General features: G+C 44.5%; 4 protein-coding genes across 5 annotated transcripts; 3 read left to right on the top strand and 1 right to left on the bottom strand.

Annotated features, from left to right (window-relative positions):
- Positions 1-78: 78 nt before the first annotated feature.
- Positions 79-2,032, top strand: mkrn2os.2 (MKRN2 opposite strand, tandem duplicate 2; the record flags this gene model as incomplete). Its single annotated transcript, XM_083972134.1, has 4 exons — positions 79-281; positions 981-1,030; positions 1,530-1,698; positions 1,792-2,032. 4 exons carry the CDS (start codon positions 79-81, stop codon positions 2,030-2,032), a joined length of 663 nt encoding a protein of 220 aa, XP_083828260.1.
- A 909-nt stretch (positions 2,033-2,941) lies between these two features.
- On the top strand, positions 2,942-7,206 carry tsen2 (TSEN2 tRNA splicing endonuclease subunit). The gene is made up of 12 exons (XM_083972757.1): positions 2,942-3,340; positions 4,073-4,139; positions 4,248-4,287; positions 4,382-4,642; positions 5,082-5,247; positions 5,364-5,438; positions 5,574-5,624; positions 5,725-5,869; positions 6,097-6,133; positions 6,583-6,694; positions 6,781-6,870; positions 6,964-7,206. The coding sequence occupies exons 1-12, from the start codon at positions 3,170-3,172 to the stop codon at positions 7,021-7,023; spliced, it is 1,275 nt and encodes a 424-aa protein (XP_083828883.1). The 5' UTR covers positions 2,942-3,169; the 3' UTR covers positions 7,024-7,206.
- Positions 7,207-8,028: 822 nt separating this feature from the next.
- Positions 8,029-19,196, top strand: LOC310986426 (RNA-binding protein 39-like). 2 transcript variants are annotated; one of them, XM_083972321.1, is made up of 16 exons: positions 8,040-8,152; positions 9,580-9,642; positions 11,032-11,096; positions 12,641-12,690; positions 14,384-14,560; positions 14,839-14,892; positions 15,354-15,471; positions 15,734-15,886; positions 16,052-16,192; positions 16,299-16,364; positions 17,248-17,452; positions 17,555-17,641; positions 18,182-18,305; positions 18,450-18,555; positions 18,641-18,719; positions 18,804-19,196. In XM_083972321.1, exons 3-16 carry the CDS (start codon positions 11,091-11,093, stop codon positions 18,905-18,907), a joined length of 1,470 nt encoding a protein of 489 aa, XP_083828447.1. In that variant the 5' UTR covers positions 8,040-8,152; positions 9,580-9,642; positions 11,032-11,090; the 3' UTR covers positions 18,908-19,196. The 2 variants fall into 2 exon arrangements, with proteins under 2 accessions (XP_083828446.1, XP_083828447.1); XM_083972320.1 differs by lacking the exon at positions 11,032-11,096 and having other exon boundaries at positions 8,029-8,152.
- A 743-nt stretch (positions 19,197-19,939) lies between these two features.
- LOC310985940 (pyruvate dehydrogenase [acetyl-transferring]-phosphatase 1, mitochondrial-like) lies at positions 19,940-27,163 on the bottom strand. Its single transcript, XM_083971620.1, has 7 exons — positions 26,944-27,163; positions 25,041-25,264; positions 24,517-24,957; positions 23,665-23,765; positions 21,769-22,337; positions 20,559-20,871; positions 19,940-20,329 (listed from the first exon to the last, which is right to left on the bottom strand). The coding sequence occupies exons 1-6, from the start codon at positions 27,110-27,112 to the stop codon at positions 20,597-20,599; spliced, it is 1,779 nt and encodes a 592-aa protein (XP_083827746.1). The 5' UTR covers positions 27,113-27,163; the 3' UTR covers positions 19,940-20,329; positions 20,559-20,596.

Consider the following 27,163-nt stretch of genomic DNA (forward strand, 5'->3'; position numbering starts at 1 on the left):
AGAAGTGAAGGAGCAATAGGAGGATTTGAGGAGGAAGAGGAGTTTAAAAAAGAGTTAAAGAGTGAGAAGAGGGATGAGATGGAGAACAGTGTGATCCGGTTTAGTCACTGTCAGAAGGAAATCTTCTGTTTTTCTGTGCCGGAGGATTGTCCGAGCTGCGGGGAGGTCCTGAGGGGGAACAGACTGCAGGAGGCACCGGTTAGCCTCCCCTCTCCCTTCACCAACGGACACAAGAGCTCCTGCTGCCTGCTGATCGCACCTGCACACAACAACCTGGCCAGGTAAACACACACAGGTTTAATTGTCATAACGCCCCCTTTTTGATGTTTCTAATGTTCAGATTTTACTGGGACTGCGTTAGAAATGTGTTGGTTCAACTTTATCATCTGTATCATGTTGGAGGCTGTGTTTGCTGGTGTTGAGCCGTGTTGTATTATACAATGAGGTTGTATTTCAGTTTTTTCCCCACCAGTCACCACCAGGATTTAAAACTGACACAAACACACAAGCAACAACTATAATGAATACGCACTTATACACATTTTACCTCAATTATGAAATTATTTGACCAAATTAAAAACATTGTAAAAGCACTAAAATTTTAAAGAGTTCATGAATGGGACAGTTTAATGACACAGTTTTACGTAGCCTGAATCAGTTTAAACCTGTTCAAATTCAATTAAACCAGTTCTACCAAATGTGAACCAGTATAAAACGCTTACATCTTATCTGAACCAGATTTGCCCACTTGAAACTTGTCTGAATTGATTTTATCAGAACCAGTTTGAACCAATTCAAACCCATCTGAATCAGTTTTGCCCAGTCTAAACTAGTATAAACCATTTCAAAAACTTTTGTGAACCAGTTTTACCAATTTGAACGCAGTAGAAACCAACTTTGAATCTGAGTCAGTGTAAACTATAGTGTTAAATCTATTTCACCCAGTCTAACCAGCATGTGTCCTGCTGTTTTTCCCTCAGAGAATTTGATGGGACATCAGATCTGCACACTGGCATCTCCGACACTAAGGGTAAGGGCCACAGGTCAGGCTGGAAGTCTGACTCCAGGTCTTCATCAGTCTGCGTTCTTGGTGGAACAGCCGTACCCCAACTCCTGTTACAGTTGAAAGTCCCACCTGTCACGAGGGACCAGCTGGTCAATGTTCACTGTTGTCCCACAAGATCAGTCTGATCTCTGCAGCTCTGGTTGTGAAACATGATATAAGTCCTGTTGGAAGAAAGAATCTGAGCTGAAATCTAATATTGGTTTCTGCCAGTTTGTTTAAGCTGCAGTGGAAAACATGAATGAATATGCTGCCACTGTATCTAAATAAACAGCCAAAGTGGTGGACGTCCTAGATGCACATGGGTGAAGAGAAAATGTAAATATTAATTCATTTAATTGTTCTGAAGCCAGTAGTAGATGAGTTTAAAACAACATAAACATGTCATTTAATGTGTTTAAAACAGGAGCATCTGTACACAGTGCTCTTACGTATGTATGTGTGTGTGTGTGTGTATGTCGTGTAGGAGTTGTGTATAACTACACGAGGGCCGGGGTCCTCAGAGATCAGAGTGGGTGGGAGCGCTGCGTCAGTGTTCCTCTGGTCCGACCCGACATGTTTCATCTGCTGGCTCAGTGGGACCAGTACCTGGATCACTTCTCTGACGGACCCATGTGGGACCCTGCATGGCACAGGTAGCTACACTTTACACCTGGCTCAACACAAACACCAAGCATCTGTGTGTCTCTCTCCGACCACCTGTCTCTGTCCACATGTCTGTGTCTCAGGTTCGATGAGGAGCAGCAGAACTGCTTCACCTACTGTCTTCATTTTGTGAACAGCGTCCTGGCGGCAGAGGGGCGGAGCTCTCTGAGTAGAGAGACCTTCACTCACAGCTTCATCCTGCCGAGGATGAGGAGGGTCTCTAAATACACCACACTGTACGACCATATCCAGAGACATCAGTACTACATGGTGGACAGACCAGAGGACAGGGAGGAGGACAAACAGGAGGACAGAGTAGTTTGATCTCTATTATTCATATTTGATGTGCTTTAATTTCACAAGCGGAGACTTTTGCACTGTAAAATTCAGTAAGAGCTAGTAAAATATTGGTGCTGCTAAACTTTGAATATCAGAGAACATGAAACATACAGTATGTGTATATACACCATGTGTGTGGACACATGAGTACACGTCCATTGAGTGTATTTGTGTTTTTCTCGTGTTTACATGAACATGTCTGTCAGTTGTAACTTTAACGGTTTTATAAGAAATTACATGTTTTTCTCTGTACAGCTGCTGTTATATAATATGACACATGCACAAATAGAGGAGTGTACTGAATACAGCCTCCTGTTCTCCTTCTTATGTTTTATGCTCTTGTTGAAAATTAATTATACCTTAAGTATTCAATACCAGTCTTATTGTCAATATCATAATTTTTAATTGTATTATGACATATTACTAGTGCTGTATTTATTTGCTACTTCTCTTTAGTGGTCTTGAATGTAAAGCACTTTAAGTTCAATTATGAAAGGTGCTATATATAGCAATAAAGATTATGATTATTATTATAGGCTTCTAATCATTATTGTTATTATAGGCTAGTGTGTACAGAACAAAACACAACCAACAAGAAACATTTAAAGAGTGCTAAATGTGCTCTGATTTTATTGTTCTGATCTCCACTTCACTTGTATCACTTAATAGGCAACTGAAGTTTGTTTATTCTGGAGGGATTTTTACACCTTTCACTTGAAAGAAACAGAATCTCAGTAGAGTAGGCTACTTCGTTGATTAAAGGAAACCCTATCGCTCCAAGGAAACCCTGCCGGAGGAACTGATGCGAGGACAGTTACAGTTTCACCCGGACAAAGGCTGTGAGACACCGCAGCGTCCGACAGCAAAACAAAACCGACCGGAAAGTTGTAATGACAGACCACCAGGCTGAATTACAGGTCTTCTAATACATCCACGTGAAAGACACTAAACACACGCCGGGCAGAAACTGAATTGCTAACAGGCGAGCAGAGTCGCTAATAGAGACCAATAGAGACTTCTGACAGAAGTCACCACAGTTAGCAGCGTCTGCAGCCTCTCAGCTGCAGCACTGTCCAGATCCACGAGGGCAGCTCCGGCCAGGCCCCAGCCGGCTCCGACAGCATGCAGGCGGAGTTCAGGGCTCCTCGGCGCCGCACCCGGGTGCAGGAGGAGTACCAGGCCCCGCTGCCGGTGAGCAGCTGCCCCGGAGAGAGGAGCGACTTTCGGGCGGAGCTCATCAACCAACACGTGCTGGTCTGTCACCCGGACCACATCCAGAAGATTCACAACCAGGTCAGAGCCGATCCCCATCATCACCTAAAACCAGGCCTGTGTTAATGTAAATCATCTAAAAAACCACGAGTGAACTAAATGACATAGGACCAGGTCTGAATTAACCCATATCATCAAAGTCAGCTGTGAGTTAATCCGCATTAATTGAAACCGGGTCTTGATTAAATCACATATAATAACCAAATTGTGTCACCAAGTGTAAATTCATCCACATCACCCAAATCCAGGTCTATATTCACATCAGCCAAAACAATGCATATTCTGAGGTCAGGTCTTACTTTGCATCACCTGAAACCAACTGTGTGGAAGGTGTAAATATACCACATCACCAAAAACCATGGTTTAAATGAAACCACTAAACCTAAATCCAGGTGCAAGTAACCCCACATCACCAACATCAGTTTTGTGTCATTCCACACCACTTAAATTTGGGCCTATGGTAATCCAACTGATCTGAAACTAGGTCTGATTTATCAAAAAAAAACAACAACATAGAACTAGGTCTGATTTAATCCACTTTGTGTGTAATTCAGTTATGCCTACACCCAAAAGTGACACTCAATAATGTGAAAAGATAGTTAGAATAAAAAATACATGAGTGAAGATTTTGCAGGTTATTAATGTCAGGCTAAAGATGTACATTGAATAAGCACAGGACTTATTATTAATTACTATTTTATTTTGTTATAAACTATTTCTTACTTCATTTTTTTTGATTTGGTTGTTTTTCAGGGTTATTTTGGGAAAGGCGTCCTGTCGAGATCCAGACCAGACCACAACATCTCCGACCAATGGGAGCGTGAGTGTACACCCACATCCTCATCATCCTCATCCTCACTATCATCATCACAGTCTGGTCCAATCACTGCTGTTGGCTGAAATCTGCTGGTTCCGGTTTCTGTTTCAGAGCACGAAGGTTTGTTTCTACCGGTCGTCTCACAGTCCAGGTCAGTGGCGTCACGTCCCATCCGTTCACATGACTTCACATCCTGTCTGTTCACTTGATGACATCACACATGTTCTTGCCCCCAACCCCTCCAGGTTTGAGGAACTATGCAGATGGGCAGGGGCAGCTCTCTCCACACAGGGACTGGATGATGAAGCTGTCAGTCAAACTCTGCTGAGACTCTCTCAGCCCTTAGAGATGGAGGATGTGAGGAGGGAGGTGAGAGGTGGGGAGAATGGACAGAGGTGTGATGAAGGAGAGGAGGAGGGGCCAGCACAAGAGGGCGGAGTGTCTCCCCTCACAAAGCAGCCGAGGCCGGGGTCAGAGGCTGAGCCGGAGGCCAAGAGAAGCTGCAGGTGAGTGTGGCTCTTCACCAGGTAACTAATCAATTCAGTTTAGTTTTTTTTGTTTGGTTGTAGAAATTTCTGGCAATTTGTTCAATGCACTTATTTAGCAATTCCTCCGTAATTGTGTCTCACCTGCATATTTGCTCTACACAAGTTAAAAGTTAAAGTCAAAATTCTGAATTTAAAGGGTCTCATTTCATTTCATTTCATTTTTCATTTATTAGTTCATTTCATAGGGACAGTGCACCACTAATCAACAGAGTTAAAAGAAAAACTGTAAGTGGGCCAGAGTTAGCCAACAAGGCTAGTTTTAGTTTTAGTCTCTTCACCCAAACTGATAAAATACGACAGTATTCTGTCTTTTCCATAAACTGAAAAGTGAAACGAAAAACACTGTCATTGTGAATCTATGTAAAACTGAACTACGCTCTGATCCTTATTCTTACAGGTCGCACCCAGAAGACGTGAACGATGATTGCAGCTCAGACCAGGACTCGGACTTCAACCCTGATCCTGATCCCGTCTCTGACCTCGGCTCCGACTCTGAACCTGAACCTGAACCTGAGTCTTTGGTTCCAGGTCCTGGTTTTGTCCTCGTGGTCTGTAATAGTGAGGTGAATCATCACCTGAATCCACATCTGTTGTCACCATCAGACTTTCAAAGTTCAGCACTGGTTTATACTAAGATCCGGCTGTGTTGATTCAGTGCTGTATCGTTGTGTCTGCGCAGGTTGGTGATGGTGTCAGGGAGGTCAGGCGGACTCCGTTCTCTCTGACGGAGTACCTGCAGCTCAGTCTGGAGGAGGTAACTCACCAACACCACAGTCACTCTAGTAGAGCTGTGGGAGCTGGATCAGTCCTGGATCGTGTGTCTATTGGTGCAACATCACACAGTTGAATGAACCCTCTCCTCTGTCTGTCTTTCTGTCTGCACCTACAGGCGTTCTTCCTGGTCTACGGTCTGGGCTGCCTGTCTGTCTATCTCCACCAGGTAACTGTCTGTCTGGACTACTTCCACCTGGCACCAAATCTAGTTCTGTAAAATCTCATCAAAGAACCTCACCACTGCCCCTTTTTCCGTGATTGGCCAGGAGCCTCTGTCAATCATCCAGCTGTGGAGGAAGTTTCGGTCCCTGCATCCGGACTTTGTCAGCTTGTACGCAGCCTATCATCACTTTCGCAGCCGGGGATGGGTCCCTAAAGGGGGGAGTGGGGCCAAGTATGGTGTTGACCTCAGTAAGACACACACACACACACACACACACACACACACACACACACACACACACACACACACACACACACACACACACACACACACACACACACACACACACACACACACACACACACACACACACACACACACACACACACTCAACAGTCAGTTGTAATTCATATGTCAGAAGGGCATTAAGGAAGGACATAAGTGAGGAACTGAAACTTTACTTTTATGTTTTCAGTGTTGTACCGGAAAGGCCCACCTTTCTACCATGCCAGGTAACACACACATACACACACTTGTAGTTGTTTTCGAGGTAAATGCATGGGTACATGCAAAGCCGCAGATGCACGTTCCGGTTTTTGGGCAAGCAGTCTCTTTTTGGCACAACACCGGCTTTGCATTTGCCTCGAAATATGCAGGTCCCAACTTGTCCACGAGAGCGTTTTGGAGTTGTTGGATTGTGTATTTGATGAGTTTTGAGGGAAAGCCCAGAAATACCATGAGCCTCTGTGGCGGTAGCTGAGCAGCTTGTTTCTCAGCCCGGCTGGTCTCAAAAATCACATTCACTGATAATTAAAAGTAACAAACCGCTAAGACTATAGGGATTATGGCAATGGGCGAATTTGCCAAAATGTTGAAATATCCCTTAAAAAAAAAAGTGGCCCTCTACGTTTTCAGCAATGTCCTCACTTTCCCTGAAACTGTCTCCTTCCTCTTGCTGTAGTTACTCAGTGGTAATTGAGCGGGTTGACGATACATTCAGGGGCTCTGCATTGCGTCCGTTTTCGTGGCGTTCTTTGGCAGCTCTCAGCAGAATCACTGCCAACGTTTCTAAGGTACAGGTTGGTCAGATTTCATCAGATCAAACTTTATCATAGTTTGTATTGTTACTCTGAAGATGTTCTGTGTGTTTGTTCTGCAGGAGTTGATGATGTGTTATATCATCTATCCAGTCGACCTATCAGAGGATGAGCTGGACTCACCTGAGTGTCTGAGCAGACTGAAGGTTCAGGTAAGAAGTTTACAAAAATGTAAAAGGGTTTTGTTAAGTTTTGCTCTCAAATTAGAAACATTTATTAAAAATATGTAGTTTTTTTCTTTACAGGAAGTGATTGTTAGCAGGTGGGTTTCTTCCCGAGAACGAACAGAGCAGGATGACATCTGATTGGCCAACAAAAGAAATTGTCACCGAGTGACACAAAGTTACAATGCCATAAAGAGACCAGTTACATCAGCTCCAGAGTCAAGAGGTGAACAATTTGGAAAAAAGAAGACAATAACTGACATCTTGAAGAGACCACCTGAAATATTTCTTTTTTTGTTTCTAAAATGTGTGTTTAATGAACATGATACTTATTGTTTTTTATTATTAAAAAAAAAATCTCAATTGGGTGTGTCTATATTTGATTGGAAGCAGTTGTAACAGTGAGACACAATCCAAATCAACCTAATCCTAACATTATGTACCAAATTGATAAATGACAAGTAAATCAGTACGAGTATTTTGGGTAGTTGTGGACCAAGGTGGTGATCCAACAGACTGATTCACAATGCCCATATCTACACAGTTTCTGCATGTATCTTTCAGTCTATGGATGATATCCCTGACAACCTACACAGTCTCCACACTCGAAATAATAGTTAAGATAATCATTATTTTAATCACCATTCTGACATGATCACATAAAAGCCGGCCCATAGGCTGTACTACCATAGTCCAACACTGATCTAATCAGGGCCACATACAGACTAACTTTTTTTAGTAGGAGCACAGTGGACCCTAACTTCAAATTTTAGGAGTGCAAGCAGAACATTTAGGGGCATGCACGGGCATGATGCTTACACACATTGGTCTGACACCTATAATTTCTTTGAGTTGCCCCCTCCACGTTTCACCAGTGTTAAAAAAAAAAACAGCAAATTTGCACAACAAGTAGATGACAAATTTCCCTGCACTGTCTCAAATTTTAGGGGCAAAATGCTCCCATTTCGGGGCAGTCTGGAGCCCTGATACAAGAATGCAACAGGGACGGGTTTTTTTTAATTATTATTATTACACTGGGTTCTGCCAGGCCAGAGCATGGATGTATTATATTAACGGGCCAGCCAGCCATAGAGCCAGCTGTGTTATGATCTCGCAGTGGCAGTCTCGCGAGAACAGCCGCAGTCCCTGCTGCATACGCCACTGACAGCGCCGAGTCGCGTCGCGCAGGCAACGACCGAAAGCGCCCGTTAACCAGACAGTTAGGACCGTTGGCTGGTTTCATTTCACCCTCGAGCCGCTGAGCATCCAGGTAAGACGCTCACCGGTCCTCCGGTCCTCCGCTCCGGCGGCGACCACCGCCTCAGAGCTGAGCCGGTAGATACCGGAGACAGGCGGCGGGGGGCCTGTCCGGCTGCGGTTAGCTGCTAACCGTTAGCTGTAGAGGCCCCAGGTGTCTCACCTGTGTTTAGACCAGCGGAGGTCACGGACACACCGGGCGCAGGTCAACGGGTGTTAGACAGCGACTGTCCGGTGGGTGTTAGCGGGGTAGGATGCTCTGTTCAGCGGTGCTGAACTAACCTCCGACCAGGTTAACCCGGTTAAAAGAGTCCGTTGTTTCAGGTCACTGGAGTAAAGGTGACGTTACCTGTGCTGGTGTTTGGTCCATGAAGTGGTCCCAGTGTCCACCTCTTATTAATAACGCCTGCTGGACTAACGTTAGTTTTACTCAGACTCGGGATTTGTTGTTGTCAGTGCGTTTACATGGACTTAAATCTTGTGATCATATTCGGGATAACTTACTGTGTTTACATGAACATAGAGAAACATTGCATCTTACTTTTTACAACACAAACCGCGGCAATTTTTACATCTGTCCAAATGAGACCACTGTGGCTTCTTGCGGAGTTGCCACTTTTAGATTTTAAAATAGCGTTGCAAATATTCAAGATATTTATAGCAGCGGAAGAAGGCAGCGACAGCAAGTCTGTCCTCACCGCTGGCCGCCATCCACCTGTCACTGCCACCGCGAAGGACGAGGGAGAGGTGGATGAAAGTACGATCATATCTGGCATACTCAAGTCCATGTAAACGCACTGATTGACAACGAGTTATTCACATTCAATTTTACATGATCCGGGGGTCAGGTAGATGGATCAACAGTTAACATGGTCCTGGTTGTCTGCAGATTAACGTCCACGTTTCTCAAAATCAGGCTCCACATTTTTAGAAACCTGGAGACACCATAACTAGGAACCAAGTGCACATGTAAACAGCCTGCGTTAGTCCTGACACATCCATGTGATGAATTGAACCTGAGCCAGGCGGCTGATGCCTCTCATCCCTTCTCTAAAGGCTGAGAAATTGGATAGGGTTTAATTCTGTTACCTAATCAGAACATCAACTGTCAATACGTTATTGATAAGCAATGATATCAGGAATATTAGTAGATTGTAAGAAGTGAATTTTTGCAGCACCATGTCATCTTGGCAAAACTTAAAGACTTTCAGTTTACCATAAGACAATCAAGATGAAAATCTGCTGATGGACCTGAGGAGTGTTTAACAAATCATCAGTTCTCAGAAAAGTTCTCGATCATCTGCATGATTACTTGACTCATCGTTTCAAGAAGATAAATTAAGAAAATAATGAACATATTATTAATAACAACAGTAACTTGCTTCATGTAAACTTTCAGATATTGATATTAAAATGCTCGGTGTGTGTGTGTCTGTGTAGACAAGAAGCAGTATGGCAGATGACCTGGACATCGAGGCGATGCTGGAGGCTCCGTACAGGAAGGTGAGAATCTGTCTGTCCTCTGTTACTGAGACTCTCAGCTGGACTCTACTGCTCCTCTCACAGCCGCTCACTGTCACCTCATGTTAACTGAATCAGAGCTGCGTGAAGACAATCCACATTCACAGAACCAGTACTTTACTGTGCAGTACTAACACAGTAAAAATAAAGAGAGGATGAGAAAAAAAAACACGTAAGCTTTTGTTATGGCTTTAACAGCTGTTAACTTGCCTGTCTAGAAAATATACTGTGAAAACAACACTGTTGTTGTCTCATGTTTAGCATGCAAACTAGTTGATCCCATTCCACCAGCCCCATCTTGCTGATACTGAGTCACTGCAGGGCCCCGTCTGCCCTGAGGTATTGCTGCCCAGAGGCCATGTTATAACTTCTTGTCTTTTGAATGCAACAGTGGCTGAAGCTCTATGAACGAATGGCAAGTGAACAGCTGTTTATGGCTATGTATTGTAGCAGTAACAAAACTTGCAAATAGCCCCCTTTTTTAACTCTCCACAGTACATCTGCACATGGTTTTAAGGCACTTGGCAGGTAGGTTGTTCCAGCACCTTGGAGAACCTGCCACAGTTCCTCTGTGGGTTTAGTCTGTCTCTGTGTATTTTGTCTCTTCGTGTGATCCCAGACCGTCTCCGTGATGTTGGGATCGGGGCTCTGTGTGGGCCAGACCATCTGTCGCTGGGCTTCTCACTCCTCCTGTCTCTGATGGTGGTTCTTAATGACTCTGGCTTCATGTAAGGGGTCATTTTCCTGCTGCAGACTCTTGTACCAATCAGGTACATCCTCCTGGGCCTGATCATAAGAACAAACTGATAATGTAAAGTGACTAAAATCTATACTTTCAGGCCCGTTCTTTAGACTGCAGTCTCACACAATCTCAGGTGTAATGTCGACTCCTTAAAAAGCTGCAGTCTGTCAAAGAAATATTACACCTGAATGTCTCTTGATGGGAGCTGAGATGAAATACTTTCATACGGAGGCTCTGAAGAGACATAGAGCTGGATTCAGAAGTGCACAAACCTGCAGTGAAACCCTGAGAGCAGAACTCTGGTGTAACTTTTTAGGATTTTTGTAAAACATCAATATTAAATCCTAAAAGTTTTAGCTTTGTTCACCAAAGATACAAATTGATTTCACATTTGTTGTCGATTCTGCAGCAATCGATAAAATCGTCAATGAGTTATTCATTTAAAATGTTCTGCGTTCTCTGAGCTGGTTTGGTACGCTCTGTGTTTCGTCTCTGTGTTTTGAGCTACTGTGTGGAGTCTCTGAGCAGTAGAGTCTGGCTGATGACGATGATGATGATGATAATAATTATGATGCTGCCATTCCTTCACAGACTGTCATGAATAAATGCCCATCTATCTCTCTTTGTAGACTTGCCTAACGATTTCTCACCTCTACTCCCCTGAATGCCAGTGTGATCTGTCACAAACATGAAGGTAGTAAAAAGCCCCCATCATGCATTGCTGTACTGTGGTCCCCATGGTAACATGACTGTGGTTCCCTTGGTAACTGTAAACTATCACCTGGTTTTGGCCCAACTCCCCCTGAGGAGGGACAGCTGAGGATTCTGGGAGATGAAGAGTTTAGAGAGCAGGGAGTAATAATCACAGGAGCATCGTGGGAAAAGGCAACGTCACACTGGGAGACTGTCAGTTAGCCGTTAGCTTAGCATAACCGCCATTCTGCATCCCGACTCTGAGCTGTGAGAGGGGGCGCAGAACGGTGCTGATGAGAGAAACCAGCGTGAGGTCAGGACAGGGTGGGCGGGACGTAGCAAGGAAAAGCTGCAGGTGAGTTCTGTCAGGATTCAGATTAAACTAAGATGCTGGTCTCTGCCTTCGATGCTCACGATGAAGTCAGAGTGAAGCCCCACCTTGTAATTGCAGCTTTCCATGGAGTTCATAGGTCTGATGTTACTTTAGGTTGACACTGGTGACAAACAACACCACACAGGTATGTTCGACATGTTTCAGTCCATCCAATCAAAGAATTGATCTATCATTAGTTCTGACCCTTTTCAATGTCGTCTAGTTTCCTTCCTTTCAGGCTGCTTGTTTCCACACAGTCAAACCTCAGCGCTTATACATCTACAGTTACTGTGTGTTGGGTCTCAGTAGCAAGCAATTCACAGTTTGTGGTATTTCCTCCAACTGAGATCTTTTTTTGTTTTAAAATAAAAATATAAGTGAGGTCGTATCCTGACAGTTGTCTTCTCTGCCTGTGTTGCACAACACCTCCACCTGTAGATCAGTGGACTAATGTGAGACCGTTGGCAGTACTGTGTGTCATATAATAATGAGGGGCCGGTTCACAAGCATCAGCAAATCCACACATCATCTGCAAACATTAAAACCAGATCAGGACTGTGAATGTTGTTGGTTTAGAGATAGAGATGTAAAGATAAAATACAATAGGAAGGAAAAAAAACATGAACCCTGGTTAGATGTGATGTTGGAGGACTGAAACATGCTGAACCGACAGGTGTATTCCTTGAACAGGCGAGGGACTGTCTTAGGTTCAGAGTGGAGGGTGTGTCCTTGGTTCTGGTTTTGGGCTGAGTTGAGTGACTAAGACTCCTGTCTGCTTCAGGGCCCTTCAGAGGAGTCCCAGCACCCAAAACCAGCACAGCATCCACACGGCTGAAGAAGAGCTGGACTGTGGAGTGTCTGTCTGCTGCCGGAGCTCCTGTCGGGCTGCAGCCACACTGACCCCCCCGCCTCCAAACCCCCCCACACACACAGCCCGGGCCGCAGCCTGGTACTGACTGACTGACTCAGACCGCTGACCTCTGACCACACACACACACACCCCCTCCCCTCCACTACCTCCAAACCCTCCCCCCTCACAGAACAGCCTGTTTGAATGTGACTTATTAAATTGTGTATTCTCTCTTGCCCCCCTCCCCCTCCTCCCCCTCCCCATCTCTGACACCTGAATGTTGCGTCTGCCTCCTCATGCTGTTCTCTGTCGACCCTGATAGGAGGACAACAAGGCCCTGAGCCCCAATGGACAAGAGGAGCGCAACAAGAGGTAGCACCACCCGCTCACCTGTCTGTCCCCGTCTGTGTGCCTGTTAATCTGTCTGCTAGTGTTAAAACAAAGTCTTTTTTCATGTAACTGACATCGGTTTAATGTTTATGAGAGATCAATCAATAGAGCGGTACATAACGTTATATATCATATACAATGTAACTTCGTGTGTATACCGTATTTGTGTAGTCTTACCTGTCATAAACAAGAGATTACGGGTTACGGAGCGCGTTTGTGTCACGGTGCGGCAAAGACGAGAGCTGGTGGCAGCGCTGATCTTGCAAAGTTATTTTTCAGCCAGGAGACGCCATATGCCATTCCCCCTCGTCACAAGTTACAACTTATTTATTTAAAGCAGAAGTAAGTGATATATTTGTGTTAATATAAGTCTTAAATAGTTATATCTTCCGACAGCAATCACTTACATAGAGTGTTTGGACCGAAACACGGGTCTGTCAGTCCCTCTGTTCTGCTCTGAGCCGAGGAGAAAACATTTATCGTATCCTACAGTTTTTATCCAATGAGGAGAGAGAACGGCATGCAGGGCTGTGTGTGCAGCCAAGGGACGCCGTGAATGTGGCGACGTAGGGACGAGGACTGTTATGGTGCGTTCAAGGAAACTCGTATTTTTCCGACCGTGAAGTGGTACCAGTTCGATCAGGTACGAGTTCACCGGTCGGAAGTTACGAGTGGCCGTTATAGTGACTTTCACCGGTAAAACAGGTCGGGAAAACACGAGTGGGTTGCCTGGAACGCTACAAAGTCGTAAGTTGTGACTTGAAGCTGTAATTTACGATTTCAAAAGCCTGCCTGGAACGCAGCATTAGCGAAAACGACCGGACCACTTACTTCTGCTTTAACGATCACAACTACTCCAAGGTAACATAAGGTTGCATAATTAAGTTAAAAATCCTGCATAGTTTCTCTTTAACCATTTTGTAAATACTTTTTCAAGAAGAGCCTTTTGATTAATTGCTGGTTACTTTTGGGTTACATTTGAGATATCACCATGGCGATGGTTTACAGGTGCATGTAATGAATTGATGATTATATGGAATTTGTAAAAAAGCCACCTGTTGTGTTTGAGCATTTCATCCATGTGATACAGCATACAGCAGAGATATGGAGCAGGTAGAAAGTCTGATTTGATGCTTGATTCAGGTTGTTTCTGCATCCACACTCTTGAAGGTGAAATGGATGTATCTGAGCTGGGATGTGTATTTTGGTCTTTCTCTCCTGCCAGACTGTTGAAGGTCAGAATCATTTTCTGTGTTCGTCAGACTTGAGTCTCTTTGTTCGTCTGTCACAGCTGTGATTCTTGTCTGTTTGACAGATGTTCTCCTTTTGTTTATTTCTGCTCTGAAGATGAGATGCTGGCATCTAGCAACATTGAGCCTTTTTTTTTTCATCCTCGGTTATCAGAAGCCTAACCCTTTTTTCAAAACTCATTTCCAGAAAATAAGTATGTTGTTGCATTTGGGCTAACAACCATCATAAGCAGGTTGATTTGTGAACCCATTTTTGCATCTAATCAGTTCGTCCTGACCACTCTCTTCGTCTGACTCACCTCTTGGTGTGTGACGTCTGTCAGTAAAAATGCCCTTCAGCAGTTTCAGCTTGGTTGGGTTGGGGGGGGGGGGGGGGGGTTGCTGACAGCAGGCTTTGCTGTAGCTGGCTGCTCTGTGTCTGACAGGAAGAAGCGCAGCCGCAGCCGTGACAAGAAACGCAGCCGGAGTCGAGACAGGAAGAGGAGCCACAGTCGCGAGCGTAAACCCAGCCGAAGCAGAGAGAGAAGGAGAAGTCGAAGCCGCGAACGCCGCCGCAGTCACAGCCGAGAGAGGGGAGGGCGCTACAGAGACCACCACAAGCAGTGAGTTACTCTGTGGAAACACAGCGTACGTCTTTACTGCTGCTCTGCCCCCTGATGTCACACTGTGTTTGTATTCTGCCAATTCAAACCTGATACAGAATCTCTTCACCCACAGTCAGTTAGATTTTAACGTAGCAGCCAGCAAAAACAAGGAAAGGCCAAGGTGAAGAAAAAACAAACTAACCCACATTGAAATGGGTGAAATAAAATTATAATCCATTTACAAAATTTTACAAAAGGTTTCTTGAATAAAACAAAAGCCGTCTGTCTGTTTCCAGCCGCCGGCGGACGAGGAGTAGGAGTCCCTTCAGGAAGGAGAAGAGTCCCATCAGGTGAGAACGTTTTTTAAAACATTAAGTGTTGTTGATGATGATGATGATGTCAATGATGATGGTAATGATGATGAGGAGTGCAACAGTTCACACAATTTCACAGTTCACTTCATATCATGATTTTCACCCGAGCACATTTCGGAGTGATGCCTGTTTCAACTTGCTTTTCATTTGCAGAAAACTTTACTGTTTGTCGTAAAGTTCTGGGTCTGGTTAGTAATCGTCTTCATTAAAAGAACAGGTTTTCAGTGCAAACAAAAAAAGTTGGCGGTGTATTCTTTAGTTGTTCATCATACTTACATACTTTTATTTAGTAACATCAACACAACAACAGTTAATGTTTAATCCACCACTTTGTTGTCAGTGAACACTAATTGCTCCTCCAACTTTGTCTGTCTCTCATTTTCTCCTATTTTTGAAGACTGAATGTTGCACTAACAATAAGAGTATTTACATTACAGGCAGCCCATAGATAACCTGACCCCAGAGGAGCGAGATGCTCGGACAGTGTTCTGTATGCAGCTGGCAGCCAGGATAAGACCACGAGACCTAGAGGAGTTCTTCTCTGCTGTGGGGAAGGTAAAAAACAAAAACTCTGGCTCTGGTTTCTGACAAATCAACGTTTCAGAAATCCATCAAATATTTGACATTTTTGCTCTCAAGCAGTTACACAATAGACTAAATCAATCTAATTGATTAACTGACTAACCATTGCAGCTGTTGTTGTTGTTTCACACTTTGGTTTTTGAGGAGAAGTCCTGCCACTATAACACGTTGGTACAGGTGATGGTGGAGGATGTGGGTGGTTGTTGTGGTAATGGTTGCCGTGGTTCCTCTGCAGGTCCGTGACGTGAGGATGATCTCTGACAGGAACTCCCGCAGGTCAAAAGGCATCGCCTACATCGAGTTTGTGGAGGCAACCTCAGTTCCTCTGGCCATTGGACTGACGGGGCAAAGGCTGCTGGGAGTTCCCATCATTGTCCAGGCCTCCCAGGTGCACACACAGACTCACACTCACTCACTCTTTGGTTCTGATTCAGTGCAACAGATCTCCTGACAGCTTGCATCATCCCACATGGTCTTTATTTCTCATGCAGTGTCATTGTCATGTGATCGGTGGATGAAACATTAGATGTTATATTGTTTAAATTGCTTTCAGGCCGAAAAGAACCGAGCAGCAGCAGCAGCAGCCAACAATCTGCAGAAGGGAACATCAGGTCCAATGAGGCTGTACGTCGGTTCTCTGCACTTCAACATCACCGAGGAGATGCTGCGAGGAATCTTTGAGCCGTTTGGACGGGTCAGCTTCAACAACATATTGAACTACATTCATACTGAACTTACACTGTACATGTATTTGTGTGTGTATGTGTACACACACGTCTGACAGCTGTTTTGTTCCTCAGATTGAGAGCATCCAACTGATGAATGACAGTGAAACCGGACGATCTAAAGGCTATGGCTTCATCACTGTAAGTTCTCATCTTCATCATCAGTGCTGTGATTGATTATTAATTAATCTTCTGTTAATTTTTCCCATACTGGTCACTGTAGTCAGCTTGTCTTTTACAAACCAGTAACGTGGTAGCCTAGAAATCTAGACGCACCCTAGCGGCAGCAAATCTATTTGCTCCGTAGGTGGGTCTAGAAACGAGCCATAGGAACTTTTTGAGTCTCGAACACCGTTTGTGTTCACCAATCACAGCGCTCTATCTGTTTAGAGAGAGTCGTTGGGCGGGCTTAACGCCATTGACGACATACATTTTAATTGGCTTGTCAGGCTAACGTCATCCTGCTCTTTGCTCTGATTAGTCGTAGCGCTACCCTATTGCGTGCAGAGGCAGTTTGAAAGACAGCCTTCATCCCGCCCCCTGGATTGAGCCGAGGTCTACCGGTCGTTTCCAGACTATACATTTTAATAATATAGTCTGGCTTGTCAGGCTAGTAACGTGGCTCATCGTTGCAGAATCATTGCTTCTTTTTTTTTTGCTCTTCACTCTAAGGTACCAAATGATTCTGGTTTTCCAAAACAGTTTATAAAGTAAAAGAAACTGATTATACCCACTTGAAATAGATTGGCTATTTGGTCATTTTAAAGATAATGTGATGTGTTAAAGTATGGTCGTCCTTCCTGTCATTGTCCATTCATTTACATAAAACCACGTTTTCTCGTGTTTGTTTCACAGATGTCGTGGTTTGTGTTCTCCTGATTTCTTTTCATTGTGGTTTGTTAAATAACATTACACTCTCAGTCAGTACAAAAAGAAACACTTTCTGTGTCTGACCCACAACACGCACGTTCACTCACATCCAGCTCAGAGAAGCAGGCCTTCACTTTCTCTTCCTGTGTGTCAGTTTGCAGATGCAGAGTGTGCTAAGAAAGCTCTGGAGCAGCTGAACGGGTTCGAGCTGGCAGGGCGTCCCATGAAGGTCGGTCACGTGACAGAGCGGACCGACGCCTCCACGGCTTCGTCTTTCCTCGACAGCGACGAGCTTGAACGCACCGGCATCGACCTGGGAACCACCGGGCGACTGCAGCTCATGGCCAGACTCGCTGAGGGTGAGAACCCTTCAGCATCCACTGACGTGAACCTCCACCTGTAACCTCCAGCTGGGCCCAGAGACTGACTCTCTGACTCTCTGTGTCTGTGTGTTGATGCAGGTACAGGTTTACAGATCCCTCCTGCTGCTCAGCAAGCTCTACAGATGAGTGGGGCTATCGCTATAGGAGCCATGGCTGCTGTGTCAGGTATACACACACACTGGATGATAGTCACTTGAATTAATTCTGAACAATTACCTTCAGACAACAGTGAGTGTGGTTCTTGGTACAATGTCTGAAAACACAGTCACAATCTTAATGTTATTGCTGTAGCTGTCAGCCCTTATCAAGGGCTTCAAGAGTCAGAAAATGTTACCAATTTACAATCTTCAATGCGAAGACTAGACTTACTAAGAATGACACATAATTCAACCAGTCTTTTTTCAGCTCTGATTAGTTTTTAGTATAAATATGAGACTATATAAGTAGTTTGAAAGTCAGTTAGAAAATTGAACAAACTTATTGTAAGTGATCTCTTTGTGGCCCATCTGTAGTACCTTCATGGTCCACCAGGAGGCCACAGTCTCACTGCTGATGTTTCTATTACACAGATGCTCTGTATATTTGACCTGACAGACGAACAGGATACAATAGACGTCAGCCTGTTTCAGTCTTGGTAGTTGGTTAATTCAGATAACGTTTTTAAAATGTGTGTGTGATTGTGTTTTTCCTCCGTGTGTGTTTCAGCTGCAATGAACCCGGCCATGAATCAAGCTCTCAACATGAACATGCCCTCAACTCCTCTAAATCTTCCCTCTCAGCCGCTGGCCACACATTGTTTCCAGCTGTCCAACATGTTCAACCCCAACAGGTACACACACCCCTGTCAGTCTCTCCACCTGTGTGTTTTGCTGTAGTGTTTTTTTATTGATATAAATACAGACAGTGGATTAATCTCTTACTGCATATGTGAACAACATTGTTTATTTACTGTGTGTGTGTTGTTTATTTCCAGTGAGGAGGCCCCTGGTTGGGAGGTTGATATCCAGCATGATGTCATAGAGGAGTGTAACAAACATGGAGGAGTCGTTCACATCTACGTAGACAAAAACTCAGCTGAGGTAAACGCGACCTCTGACATGAATGAGAGAGCAGCTAAAACACGACCTCTGACCTCTCTGACCTCTGACCTCTGCTTGTCTTCAGGGAAACATCTATGTCAAGTGTCCCTCCATCCCAGCTGCCATGGCTGCTGTCAACGCTCTACACGGAAGATACTTTGCGGGTAAGGCTTCCTGTCAGATGACACATGTGCACTATGATGTGGGCCAATCAGAGAGCAGCTCTGACATCTCATCTGTTGTTTCAGGTAAGATGATCACAGCGGCGTACGTCCCCTTGCCCACTTACCACCACCTGTTTCCAGAGTCAGTCACAGCCACACAGCCGCTGGTCGCGCCTCCGAGACGGTGACTCGCCACCAACACTGCCCTCTGATTGGACACTGGATATAAGAACCTGTCCCTCTTTTATATCCCCCTCTCCTATTGGTCAACACAGATGAGTCAGTTTCACTTTTGATTATCAGATCTGAGGACTGTTTCTTGTTTGTTTGTTTTTCCTACCCCTCCCTCCCCTGAGTATCATCCAGTGATTGAGCTCTGTGAGCTGTGAGGAGGCTGGTGATGATGAAGATGAAGATAGGATCAACTGATTGGTTAGTTTGAAGCTGTTTGGTATTTAACAGTTTTTCTAATTGAGATTTGATTTTGTAAAAATGTTGATTAAATTTTATTTTCAAGTCACTCAGAGCTGCTGTGTCTTCTTCTGACAGGAAGTGCGTTGTAAACTCGACGACATTGAAAATGAGGGCAATTGACGACATTGAAAATGAGGGCAACCTCAATGTCTCTCGAGAATAAATAAAGGTTATAATATAATAATAATAAAGTTTATATACAGTGTGTGTATATATATATATATGTATATATGTATATACTATATATAGTTTTATTTACACAACTTGCAATTTAGCCACTTTCCCATCACCCTTTGGGATCCTGCCGTACGTCGAGGATGCTCACGGATGGTGCTGGATTCTGATTGGCTTGGAGGAACCCAAAACCTATGATGGAGAGCTGATAATGGATAATGCCATTGGAGACCACATGAAACTAGAAAATGTGTGAATGCTGGAGGATGAATGTGATTGCTGAAGTAGCTGAAGATGTTTATGGAGGTCGAATAACATGAATGGTTTGAAAAATACCTGAATTGTTAAGCAAAGTGCTATAGTTAGTGTTCATACTTTTTACTGTCTTCGTCTCAGTTGGGAGGAAAAAAAACTCAACTGCAGAAATAACAGAAAACTCGAAAGGTCAAAGTTCAGGGAGGGTGTTTTCATCACAGACAAAACAAAACATTGATCATCAACACAAAGATTCTTTTCTTTTTAACTTCATGTCCTGAACATTCAGTCGTGTGAGAATGAAAATCACTCTTCAGTCGTTTCTCATTTCACTAATTTCTTCCTGCAACATTTGGGTTAATGAATGATTAATAGGCCACTAATCATAACCTGAATTATTCATAATTTACATACAGCAGTTCAAAGCTGGAAAAATACATGAAAACGCAGAGTTTTATTGCTTCATAGACTTATTATTCCCTGCATTATGACAACAGGAGACATCAAGCAGTCTTTCTGCAAATAGGGAAATATTCTCCTCAGTTCACCTTCACACAGTTATTCAGCTTCTCGTTGAGTTGGTCCAGCATCTTGAAAACGCTGCCTTGTGTCCTCCGACTCCTCATGTGATCCCAGACTGACTCCATGATGTTGAGATCAGGACTGAGGGGTCCAGACCATCGGCTGCAGGACTTTTTGTTCCTCTCCTAGTGGGAATGACAGATGTAGAAGAAAAAGTGTTTAAACCTTTTGTACAGTTCAGTTTTATCTCTGCATTAGGTCGACCCAGCTCAAATTAAGTCTGATCCGTCTGCCCTGTGATAAATTCTCTTTTATGAAGGCTTAAATGATTGGTTTGTGTAGAAATTGTTTATGATTTTGGAGAAAACTAAGTAACAATACTCTTGAGTTATATTATTATCACATTTTAGGTACCTGGTAAATGAGCAGGTCAGCTCCCACAGGTGTTCAGATTAAACGTCGGGCTCATTCAGGTGTATGACAGTGATGGTGATGTCGTCGCGGTACCTCCGGGCCAGATCTGCCGGCAGACTCAACATCTTGGCCAGACGGTTTGGAGCCACCGCCCCGTATCCGTCGTCTCCCAGGGCGTGGCGCAGCAGGTGGGTGGCGGTGTTTTGGTCTTCCAGCACAGACATAACCCGCCCCCTCCTCTCCTGCAGGAGATGCTGCAGGCCGCCCAGCGTCATGCCCATGCCGGGAACTATCGGCCTCTGCTGCTGGATGCCTGGACAAGGACAGTGACAGTGACCTGAACTTCCCCAACTTTTTACCACCATTTATCAGCTATCTATAATAGCTGATAATGATAAAGAATAATAAACTTTAATGCAACCCCACCACCAAATGTAAGAGATTGTTACATCCATATTTTGGCTGATTGTAGATGACCTTTCACCTAATGCTGTATCATTTTGAACACTCTTGATGAAGTCTGTGCTTATATTTCTGAAGAGGAAAACGGAAGTAAGAGTGGAGAAATAATGTCAGCACGAGATCGCATTTTGCTCATTGAGCATCTGGTTGATAAAACCACAAGGTTAGTGTGTGTTTTAATGTTATATTTAATTATGTGCTCTTCTTCCTCTTCTTTTATTTATTTCTTTTTATTATTTTATTATTTATTTTTCAGTAATTATGAATTAGTGTGTGTACGTTAGCTTCTTTTATTATCTCTTTTATTATGTAATTTCTTGTGGTCTGTTCACCGAGCATTTGGTGAACTACAGTGCAAGGAATGTTTAAAATTAAAAAGACTGAATCAAGATCCTACCATCCTCCTAACATAACAGGATAGTCTTTCAGTGCAACACAGAAAGCCACCTACACTATGTTATCATTATCATATGCCCATCATTCCTGAAACCACCCTCAAAGCAGAGCTTCCCAGGGACCCCAGGAGCTCCTTGAGGTGGTTCCTGGGAGATTCAATTTCTTTCACTATATTTACATCCATAAAAAGCACAGGGACAGTTTACATGACTATTTTGAGCATGTTTTCAGACACTGATTTAGGATGTATTTTCTTGCAATCCCATGATTTAGATGTTAACGTGTCCGTGTGATTAAACACAGTCAGGTTTACTGTAGCCTTAGTGACGATCGATGATCTTAGTTGTCTGACCTGTCAGTTGTTCCCCCACCAGCTGGACCACCGTCTGCCGGTGCATCAGCTCCCACAGTCCATCGGTCGCCAGGATCAGGAACTTGTCAGCAGGCCTGATGCGGTGTCGGGTGACCTCTGGCACGGCGCTCAGGTAAGGTGGTGTCAGGTAATGTGGCGGCGGCATCCGGACGGCCTCATTGACCACAGACATGACATCCGGTCTGGTTTCGTAGACTCGATTCAGCATCTCTGCCCCCCATTTGAAACGGACGTCTCCAAACGCCCTGAACGGCAGCAGCAGACCCAGCAGACGGTCGTGGCGCACCACCGTCCTGCTTTCTGACGGCGGGTGTTCTCCCAGGATCCTTTGCAGCTCTTCAGGGTTGTCTGCGTTATGGTCGTTGGTGAGGCTGACCGCTGACCAGCGCCCGTCCTCCTCCTGGACACCCAGAACAGCTCGGCTGTCTCCCAGGTTGGCCAGATGTAGGATGCCATTGGAGACGTGGGCAACACAGGCGGTGCAGCCAGACAGAGCCACGCGGAGAGGGTTGGACAGAGACAAACCCTCGCCAGGCAGAGACGCTCGTCTGTGGACAGAGAGGGAGGAATGAGCTGTTGTCTGTCCCACAGCAGAACAGCGCTCTCAAACACAACGTAAACCCAGGTTTGTTGAGCCCTCTGTGTCTTAAAGACTCTGGGTTGTAAAACACAGTGAGAAACTAGAGGTTTTAGAGGTTCAGGTTCTGTGAAGCTGTAGGTCAAAGGTCACTCGGTCCCTGACGCCCCACGTTATTCCCAGCAGACTTTCACAGGGAGGACACTGGCTTTAGTCCTCCATCGTTGATGGACATGAGATCCAAGCTCTAAAAATCTAAATCCATTCTACAGTTTATAAACACATTACACTGTCACAGTGAAGTTTAAAGGGATAGTTCAACATTTTGTCTTGTCTTGTAATGTTACATGATTATGTCATAGCGTGGTGAATGTGCAGGTCAAAACGTCTCCACAAGAGTTTTGAATCGTGTATTTGATGAGTTTTAAAGGGATAGTTCAACATTTTGGCAAATTGGCCCATTGCCATAATCGCTATAGTCATAGCAGTAGGTTCATTACCTTTAATTGTAGGTGTAAGCTATTTTCAGTACGGCGGAGCGCAGCAGCTGGCTGCTCAGAGCTACGCTATGGAGGCTAATGGAATTTCTTGGTTTCCCTCATTAAACTCATCAAATTCAACATCCCAAAACTCTCAACCACCACGCTATGAGATAATGACGGGACGATACGAAACGGAGCCGTTTTCGAGGTAAATACAGGGTAAATACGGAGACTGCTTGCTGAAAAACTGTCCCTGAACGCAACGCGCATCAGCGGTTTTGTATGAATTTACCTCGAAAACGGCTCCGTTTCGTATCGTCCCGTCATTATCTCATAGCGTGGTGGTTGTGCAGGTCACAACTTGTCTACAAAAGCGCTGTGGAGTTTTGGGATGTTGAATTTGATGAGTTTAATGAGGGAAACCAAGAAATTCCATTAGCCTCCATAGTGTAGCTCTGAGCAGCCTGCTGCTGCGCTCCGCCGTACTGAAAATAGGTTACACCTACAATTAAAGGTAATGAACCTACAGCTATGACTATAGGGATTATGGCAATGGGCCAATTTGCCAAAATGTTGAACTATCCCTTTAAGGGACAGGGGACCTGTACCGTTCACCTCCATTATATTCGCTGAGCAGCTCACGTCTCTGCCCCGCGGATCTCAAAACAAGATGCACCGACAAAGAAAGGTGATGAACCCACGTCTATGACTGTAGGGATTATGGCAATAGGTGAATTTGCCAAAATATTGAACTATCCCTTTAAACTCTAAGTGTAAAGGAGTCAAACTGGTGGAGTGTGAGATCTGAATCAGGACCTGGGTGCGGACATGGACAGGTGGACCTGGGCCTCCACAGACAAATCATAGTCAAGACGACAGAAAGCGTTCACCAGCGCTGACGACACCCTGCCACTGTCCTGTAGCCAATCAGAAAGAAGACGGATAATGACATCACAGCACAAAGGGTCTCTCAACATCAGAATATTTGTACTCAGTGAATCAAAAATGAAAGTTGAACAAAGTACCAGAACGGAAACTGTCCTCCTGTACAGTGAAAATGTGGATCTGCTCTCACCAGTGATGAGCCAGTAGCAGCTGGACCAGTCAGTACCTGCTTCAACCTCCAGATGTCAGGCCTCACACACACACACACACACACAGACTGTCTGAACACTATTGCCTAATTTAGAGGTCTTCACAGGTCCACTTGGTTCCTAACTTAACTTAGACCTGACCCAGGACTTGAGTCGGACTGGGTCAATTCTTCTGACTCTTTAGAAAAAAATAATCCACGCGTCACGTGTCAGGTTCAGGTTTCCTAGTGCCCACTTTTGGGTCTGAGATCTGGACTAGTGAAGACTTCAAGACTTATTGGTAACACTTTATAATAAGAAAGTACACACTATTAAGCATTAAATACTGAATTCATCATTTATACCACATGAATACTCATTAGTATGTAGTTTATAAACACAGTTAAAAAAAATTTGCTCTTCATTGATAAGCACTAACTGTATTTATAAACTACATACTAATGAGTATTTGTGTGTTATAAATTAAGAATTCAGTATTTATTAATGTTTAACTAATGCTTAATATTGTGTATACTTATTATAAAGTGTTACCGTGTTAGTCCTATCTATCAGCAGTGTGTGGACACCTGGTTACCTCGTCCTCCTCCTCATCCTCCTCCTCCTCCTCTTCCTCCTGGTCTTCATCCTCCAGCCTCTCCTGCCAGTAGTTCCTGAGGCTGTGGAAGGAGATGGCTCCTCCGTCGGGGCAGCTGTGGTCCTGGGGGTGTTTGTGCCACACCAACAGCGGCGGCACGGCTCGTTCCTCCTCCACAGCCCGTTCAATCTCTGCCAGTATCCTCAATGGCAGTGTTGCCACGGCAATGTAGTAGAAGAGCCTCTGGCTGATGGTGTGGGCGCACGCCGGCCCTGCGTGGCCATCAAACACGCCGAGCAGCACGCCGCCCCGGCCCGGCAGGCAGGTGGCACTGCTGCGACGGTCCTCGCCAGGGTGGTTGGATGGCAACATGTTGCTGTGGAAACCCAGGACACCGTGGGAGGCAGGGCCTTTGGGGAAGGTGTGGCTGTATTCGTTGGCCTGGCAACAGATGATGACAGACGGACAAATCAGTCATTGGACCGGTTGATTGATTGACGGCTTGATTGACGGATCTGTCTCACCTTTAAGATGCGGTTGATCTGAGAGGTGGTCTGCCCCTCCCCCACCTCCCTCCTGTACTCCCTGCTGCCGCTGCCTGCTGGGTAGTGATGTCTGGGGAGGTCAGGGGGCGGCGGAAGGGAGGAGAGGGAACAGCACTGCTGGAGATCAAACCTGCAGCGTCCACCAAAGGTTCCTGTTCTTCCAAGCATGGTGAGAACCAGGAGGAGAACCAATAGAACAAAACCTAGAAGAAAAATCAAACCAAGCATCAGCATGGCTGTCTCATCGCAGACCAAACTGTAACATCTGGTATCCAGATGTTCAGACCTATGGTTCAGACAGAACCGTCCTTCACCTCGAACAGAAGATCAGTAGAACATTTACTGCAGAGCTTTTGGATCCATTACATTCAAATTCAAATTCAAATTGTATTTATTTATATGGCACCTTTCATGCTAAAAGCAACACAAAGTGCCTCACTAAAAACAACAACGAAAAGAAAGAGAACGTACATCTATTGATACGGTGTGTTCAGGAGCACTCTGAAGGATTCTTGAATACCTCTGTCTGGAAACTGAACATAATGTCACCTGTTCTTTAGCTGCATGCACTGAACTTACCTAGGACTCCCTGAAAGTGGGATTGATATTGTTTTTATCCACTCGGTGAATCAAACGGTTTGAATGGATGCAGATCGAGGGAGAACAAACACAACAGAACCTGCAGGAGACCCTTAATGAGCATCAGGAGGAGAACTAACATTGTCCAGGTTTTAACCCTGAGCTGACGGACTCTCTTCACCTCCGCCTGCTGCAGTCAAACAGCTGCTCTTTAACACACAGACACCTGGGAGTGTTTACCCATGTGTCCACTATAAATAACTGCATTTCATTTCCTGCCTCCCTCCCGCCAAGCCTCCCAGATTCTCCTCTCTGACACATTACCAGATACACTGTCGATGTGTGTATCAAAAAGTTTTTCTTGTGGCTCTGACCAAAAGCTGAAGAAAACAGAAGATTAGTGAAAGTCACCGTGAGTTTTTTGAGCTGTTCAGGTCCTGGTTAACACTTCCTCCTCCATCTGCGTGAATGTGTCTGTTATGATCCGTCCTGTTCACAGAGATCAAGACTTTTTCATGCGGCCAGACAGGTGCGTTGTTTAAGGTAGTTCGTCTTCTCTCAGTCTTTGTTTCTGTCTGTGGCCTTGCAGCCAAATGTGACCTTTGACGGCTTTCATATCTCATTCAGTAATCAGTAATCCATAAACCTGCTGGTGTTCACCGTGAGGTCCCGCCCCCCTCACTCACTGTGTTCACAGCTTGGTGGGGAAAAACTTTTTATAAAGGTCTTATATGTTTATTTTCTTTGAGAGAAAGAGAATTCCTCAGACTGTCCTGCTGAAAATCAATCAATCAATGAGATTCACACAGTCACCCCAATTAACACACAGAGCCCAAAAGGATGATATTAAGACAAAGATGAATTTACAGTTGCACTGAGAAAATGCTGAAGACAGGAACATGTGATCCAGATTTAAAAAAAGAAATACTGAAACAGAGAAGATGTGAGTACAACCATAAGAAAATGTAGGAAATCAATAATGAATGTTTGAACTGATATAGCTATATGATGAAAGTCTGTTCTGTGATCCATTTGAGTTAACAGTTGTAAATAAAATGCCTCTGAAAAAGCTTTCAATGTGAATTTACTTTTACACCCACAGGGAGAAACAGACATTGTGGGATGCATCGCATCCATGTGCATGTTTCATTCACTTTCATTCATCCCTCTATTATACCTACACAGGAATTGGTTTGGAACCAGTTCACCCCCAAAACATGTTTTGATTTCACCATATATTTTGAAAAAAATTCTTAAAGGGATACTTCACCCAAAATCAATAATTCACCAATTGTCTACTCACTGTCATGCCAAGGAAGAGTTTGGAGAACATTCGGAGTCATCAAAACACTTTCGGAGTTCCGGGGGGGTCCGGCTGGGCTGGCAACGGATTTTCGTCCAAAACACACACTATGAAAAATCCAAATACCTCCATACTCCATACTGATCCAAGTGTCCTGAAGCCGCGACATGAAAAAGTTGTTCAGAAAAAAATAATTTGATATCTATTTTTAGCCTTGTTG

The sequence above is a fragment of the Trachurus trachurus genome, assembly GCF_905171665.1.
Source record: "Trachurus trachurus genome assembly, chromosome: 5".
Taxonomy (NCBI): domain Eukaryota; kingdom Metazoa; phylum Chordata; class Actinopteri; order Carangiformes; family Carangidae; genus Trachurus; species Trachurus trachurus.

Coding starts and splice junctions, on each gene's coding strand:
- tsen2 (XM_083972757.1), top strand. CDS start 3,170: ATGCAGGCGGAGTTCAGGGCTCCTCGGCGCCGCACCCGGGTGCAGGAG. Junction 4,288..4,381: donor CCGGTCGTCTCACAGTCCAG/GTCAGTGGCGTC, acceptor CAACCCCTCCAG/GTTTGAGGAACTATGCAGAT. Junction 5,870..6,096: donor CAAGTATGGTGTTGACCTCA/GTAAGACACACA, acceptor TTATGTTTTCAG/TGTTGTACCGGAAAGGCCCA.
- LOC310986426 (XM_083972320.1), top strand. CDS start 9,592: ATGGCAGATGACCTGGACATCGAGGCGATGCTGGAGGCTCCGTACAGG. Junction 15,887..16,051: donor TCATTGTCCAGGCCTCCCAG/GTGCACACACAG, acceptor AATTGCTTTCAG/GCCGAAAAGAACCGAGCAGC. Junction 18,720..18,803: donor ACACGGAAGATACTTTGCGG/GTAAGGCTTCCT, acceptor CTGTTGTTTCAG/GTAAGATGATCACAGCGGCG.
- LOC310985940 (XM_083971620.1), bottom strand. CDS start 27,112: ATGTCGCGGCTTCAGGACACTTGGATCAGTATGGAGTATGGAGGTATT. Junction 23,766..24,516: donor AGGATGAGGAGGAGGACGAG/GTAACCAGGTGT, acceptor GATTGGCTACAG/GACAGTGGCAGGGTGTCGTC. Junction 22,338..23,664: donor CTGTCCATGTCCGCACCCAG/GTCCTGATTCAG, acceptor CTCTGTCCACAG/ACGAGCGTCTCTGCCTGGCG.